Source organism: Rhincodon typus, chromosome 16, assembly GCF_021869965.1.
Source record: "Rhincodon typus isolate 14 chromosome 16, sRhiTyp1.1, whole genome shotgun sequence".
NCBI lineage: Eukaryota > Metazoa > Chordata > Chondrichthyes > Orectolobiformes > Rhincodontidae > Rhincodon > Rhincodon typus.
Window position 1 is genome coordinate 39,246,932 of NC_063347.1, and position 6,000 is coordinate 39,252,931.

The following is a 6,000-nucleotide window of genomic DNA, read 5'->3' on the forward strand; positions in this document are numbered from 1 at the left end:
CAGAGAACTGAAGTTTACTTCAATGTCATGAATGTTTATGTCTGGTTTGCTTGAAGCAGCTGGCATATTAGAAATCTGCATATTAATGAGGTGAGATTTGCAGTTGATAAGGTCATTAAAAAGCAATAATCCCCCTTCAGAGGTAATTCACTGCTGCCTAGCAAGAATCCCAGCTTGAAGCCCCGGTGTAGTTAAAAGATGAAGTAAGTTGGTCCCAACATTAAGATAAGCCTTGCTGAACCTCTTGTACAATTCTGCCACCACATTTTCTGTCAATAGCCCACATCGTTCAGGGCCCTACAAATTCCGCAACCCTCTCTTCAACGCTACCTTAAATAAGAAACACCTAGTTTTCAAACAATGATCGCTAGTTCTAGATTCTCCCATAAGAGGAAACAGATCCATATCCACTATATCAAGAGACTTCAGGAATTTTGTATGTTGAATAAGTCACCACTTATGCTTCTAAACTCTGGCAGATACAAGGCTAGTTTTCCAAGCTTTACTCACAAGACAACCTGTCATTCCAGGTATTAATCCAGTGAGAAGTTAGCAGTGAAATCCAAAAGCAGTTTCATAAGAATTTTCTTATTCAAAGATTAAACCTGTAGTCAAAATTGAACAGCTTCTTAAAGCCTCACAGAACATATTACTTGGTACAATGATAAGGATGGTGTAGGGACACTTACATAAAAGATGATTAACTTCTTAACTGTTAAAATTGTATTTCTATATATTCAACAGTAAACCAATTAGTGATTGGCATTAATTCATATTGATACTTTTGAGTGAACTATTTTGACACAAATGAACAATTGATTTCAGGTTTACCCCTTTTCCGCATCTCAACAGAGCTATCATATTTCTGATTTAACTGCATGGTTCATTTACCATGAACTTTTTCAATTAGCAGAAACAGAATGAATCATTTTAAAGAAAATCTTTCATAAAGGAAATATTTTATACAGATACAAGGGCAGGTGCTGCGTTGCAACTGGAAAATGTGGGACCACACAGACACCAGTGTAATCCGAAACAAATGCACCTACAGTGACTTGAGGAATCTCAGCTCAGAGCCAAAGGCTAAGCTACAAACACTGCAAAATTCCTGAAATTTATTCAAGGAAGTCAAAAACAGGCCATTTGAAAATCCTAATACAATCAGGCAGAGTCAACATAGTTTTCAGAAAGGAAAATCATATTCAACCAATTTACTGAAGTTCCTTGAGGAAGTAACAAGCAATCGTTGGATATGGATGTGGTGTACTTAAAAGCAGCTCAGAGAAGGTTCACTCAACTGATTGGAATAATGTTGGTATGTTATGTGGAAGGGTTGGGCCTGTATCCACGGAAGTTTAGAAACATAAGAAGTGATCTTATTGAGGCACATAACATCTTAAAATTACTTGAAAGGATAATTCTCCTTCTGAGAGAACTTGGGATCTCAGTTGAAAAGTTATGACAGATGAGGTGAAGATTTTCCTGCAGCTATTTTTTCAAGAATGGATATGGGAAAATACAAAATTCCAATGAATAGGACAGCCTGAGTTCTGGATTTTGCACAGCCCAGCTCCAGATAACTTCCACTCCAGATACAGATCTGGTGCTGGTCTGCACAATCAGCCAGTTAAGACACCAGAAATAAAAACAGAAGTTGCTGGAAAAGCTCAGCAGGTCTGGCAGCATCTGTGAAGTAAAATCAGAGCTATCATTTCGGGTCTAATGATCCATCCTCAGAAATCAAACATTAAATCTGATTTTTCTTCACAGGTGCTGCCAAACCTGCTGAGCTTTTTCAGCAGTTTTTGTTCCTGATTTACAACATCCGCATTTCTTTCGATTTTTTAGTTAAGACACCACGTTCATTCTTCAGATCTCTTCCTAGCATCAGCGAAGATGCACCTTCAGCCAAATCCAGCACAGCTACTCCAAGATCCTAAAGCTATTTGTAATTTGACAATTAATTTTACCAGTTAATATGGTGATCTTGCTACTTTCACACAGTCAGATCCAGACTAATTGACAGGCCCAGAAAGGAGAACAAACCATCGCATATTCCTCCAATTCAGCTTGCTGACTTCTGACAGCCCTACTCATTTAACTGCACAAGTGTACAAACACACCTCCAACCTGACCCCCACACCCTCTCCAATCGGTATAAATTATAATCATTTCCAAATGCTTTCTGTTCTGATGAAGGGTCACTGCACTCAAAAAGGTAACTCTGTTTTTTTCTCCACGGATACTGCCAGGATTTCAAATCTATTCTGGTCTGGGTTCATTAAAGCTAAAATGTCTTTTTGGTAGCACTTGCCAAAACACACACACACACACACACACACAAAAACCTCTAAAGGGTGACCTAACCAATTTCTTACCAAGATTCAGTACGTGGGCTTATGTGATCTGTTCTCTGCTCATAAACCAGCAGTTTCAAAATGAATGAACTGAAAATGGAGATTCCAGGAACATTTTTGTTTTCCAATTCTTTCCATCCCAGGATTTTGAACTGTAAGATTCTGTACCTCAATTTCCTATATTATCTGTACAGTTTTAAACCCCAAGCTCTGTGTCATCTCAATACCAAATGAATAATTTCTTCTTTTGAACACCTTTCAGGTTTGGCTTTCCCATTTCTACAGGCCTTGGTACATCATCTCGGTTTCTCAATCAAAAAGCCATTTTGTTTTACACCACAGAAGCATCATGTTACAAGTATAGAAATTAAAAATCAATATAACCTGGAGAAATAGATTGATTGCTTTCATTCAGCAGATACAAACTGCAATGCTATTGAGTACACATGACATTTAATGAAGAATAAAAGCATTCTCAGATGTCTGATGGTTTATGATATGCAGTCACATGAAACGCAGTCTAAGTATCCAGTGAGAGTCATTGCTTACCTGAGTGTCCCCTAGGGTGGTGGCTGGAGGCAGACAGCAACTTACAGCAAAGCATTAACACAGAGACGAGCAGCAGCCAGTGAGTGAGGAGCATCGATTTTGCACAGAGTCTCATCCTTGTAGAGACAGAATAAAAACACAAATAGTGAAAAATAACTTGTGGCCATTTGGAAACTGATAAGCAGTGTTTGAAATATTAATGGGAACGTTCGGACACTATTCACGGACAATGCATGGAAAATCTGATATCCTTTTGCCCACTAATGTACATCTTTGGTAGAGTCAGAAAAAGGCTCAACAGTTAGCTGAGACCTACACTAGCCCAGCATGTGCACATCTGCACTGGGTTTACACCCACTACGCTTCACAGGACAAGTCAGCACAGTGGCTCAGCAGTTAGCGCTGCTGTCTTACAGTGCCGGGGACTTGGGTTTGATTCCACCCTCCAGAAACTGTCTGTGAGGAGTTTACACATTCTCCCTGTGTCTGCGTGGGTTTCCTCCGGGTGCTCCAGTTTCCTCCCACAGTCCAAAGATGTGCAGGTTAGGTGGATTGGTCATGTTAAATTGCCCATAGTGTCCACAGATGTGCAAGTTAGGTGGGTTAGCCATGAGAATTACAGGGATAGGGTAGAGAGTGGGTCTGGATCGGATACTCCTCAGAGGTTTTGTATGGACAGGATGGGCCAAATGGCCTGTTTCCACGCTGTAGGGAAACTATGATTCTAAGTCCCTCCTCCTTGAGGACCATATCATCAGGGAAAACATCCTCCCTCTGTTCTCCAGTTTATCAACAGGAATTGGGAAGAAATTTATACTACACCTTCTGACATGCTGATCAGTTACAGAAGGGTGCCAGCCTAGGAGTTGCTGACCGACTATAAATAAGTCTTCACCCAACTAAAGGGAGGAGACATTGGTGATATAGAACTTAAAAATGAAAGGAACTTTATAAATCAGCCTGTGGAATGATGGTATTAAATAATTCATTAATTTCAATGAATTACAAAAGTTGACACACTTTATTGGCTGATGATGCATTACCAATTATTTGGTACTTACAAACGTATATGTGGACATTCTTTTCTAATAGGTCCACGTACTTTGTTGGCATCAGATATGAAAAATTAAGAGAAATATGATTACTTCTTGTTTGATTATTAGGATCATCTTATAATTAATCAGGGAGAATATGTTAATGCCTGGCTAGTTACAGAATAGGGGTAGTATTTATTTCTGGGTAGTGTTAATGTGGGAAAGTGGAGAGCAAACAATTGATCATTACATTTACTACAATTTTCAACCACAGCAAGTTCAGCCTGTGTTCAATTTTGTTGATGAAAATCAGTAGTAACTAAATTCAAACACATAAAACCGCTTCAGATATAGACAGAAATAGTTTATTTTACTGATTTATGTGTGCAAGATTGTGGCAATTGAACTTGTGAGATGAAAGCGATGCAATTTGACACATAAACATCATTGTTAAAGTTTGGATTTCAACCAATGATATGTACGTGCTGGCCACTTTTGTGAAAGGCTAAAAAAAAGGTCTGAGAATCCATAAGGCCATAAGACAGAGGAGCAGAGATTAGGCCATTCAGCCCATCGAGTCTGCTCCACTGTTCAATCATGGCTGATAAGTTCCTCAACTCCATTCTCCTGCTTTCTCCCCATGACCCTTGATTCCCTTGACAATCAACAACCTATCTATCTCTGTCTTAAATATACTCAATGACCTGGACTCTACAGCCTTTTGAGGTTGTGTGTTCAAAGATTCACCACACTTTGGCTGAAGAATTTTCTCCTTATCTTTGTTCCAAAAGGTCTTCCCTTTACTCTAAAGCTGTGCTCTCGGGTCCTAGTCTCTCCTAATAATGGAAACCTCTTCCTAACATCTAGTCTGTCCAGACCATTCAGTATTCTGTACGTTTCAATTGGATCCCCCCTCATCCTTCTAAATTCCATCGAGTATAGACCCAGAGTCCTCAAACACTCCTGATATGTTAAGCTTTTCATTCCTGGGATCATTCTCGTGAACCTCCTCTGAACCCGCTCCAGGGCCAGTACATCCTTCCTGAAATATGGGGTCCAAAATTGCACACAATACTCCAAATGTGGCCTGACCAAAGCCTTATAGAGCCTCAGTAGTACATTCTTGCTTTTATATTCTAGTCCTCTCAGAATAAATGCCAACATTGCACTTTCCTTCCTAAATATTGACTCAACCTGCAAGTTTACCTTGAGAGAATCCTGGACTAGAACTCCCAAGTCTCTTTGCACTTCAGACTTCTGAACTTTTTCCCCATTTAGAAAATAGTCCATACCTCTATTCTTCTTACCAAAGTGCATGACCTCACATTTTCCCACATTGTACGCCAGCTGCCACTTCTTTGGCCACTCTCCTAATCTGTCCAAATCCTTCTGCAGGTTCCCCACCTTCTCAATACCAGCTGTCCCTCTACCTATCTTTGTATCATCTGCAAACTTAGCCAGAATGCCCACAGTTGCTTCATCTATATCATTAATGTGTAAAGTGACAAGTTGTGGTCCCAACACTGAACCTTGCAGAACACCACTTGTCACCGGCTGTCATCCTGAGAAAGACCCTTTTATCTCCACTCTCTGCTTTCTGCCAGACAGCCAGTCTTCTATGCATGCTAGCACCTTGCCTTTAACACCATGGACCCTTATCTTACTCAGCAGCCTCCTGTGCCACACCTTGTCAAACGCCTTCTTGAAGTCCAGGTAGATAATATGCATTGGCTCTCTTTGGTCTAACCTGCTCGTTACTTCGTCAAAGAATTCTAACGGATTTGTTAGGCATGACCTCCCCTTGATGAAGCCATGCTGACTTTGCCCTATTTTACCAGGCGCTTCCAAATATTCAGAAATCTCATCTTTCACAATGGACTCCGAAAAACTTTTACACAACTGAGTTTAGGCTAATCAACCTGTAATTTTCAGTCTTTTGCCTTACTCCCTTTTTATACAGGGGTGTCATATTAGCGATTTTCCAGTCCTCTGGGACCCTCCCTTCTGGAGTCATTTCCTGAACAGACCTAATTGAGTGCATGTCATAGAACAAATGACCA

General features: G+C 40.2%; 1 protein-coding gene across 1 annotated transcript in view; it reads right to left on the bottom strand.

Annotated features, from left to right (window-relative positions):
* Positions 1 to 3,021, bottom strand: part of tafa4b (TAFA chemokine like family member 4b) — a 155,799-nt gene extending 152,778 nt beyond the window's left edge. The window contains exon 1 of the mRNA XM_048606736.1: positions 2,907 to 3,021. Within this exon, the coding sequence (XP_048462693.1) occupies positions 2,907 to 3,021 (115 nt within the window). The remainder of the gene's footprint in view (positions 1 to 2,906) is intronic.
* Positions 3,022 to 6,000: the final 2,979 nt, after the last annotated feature.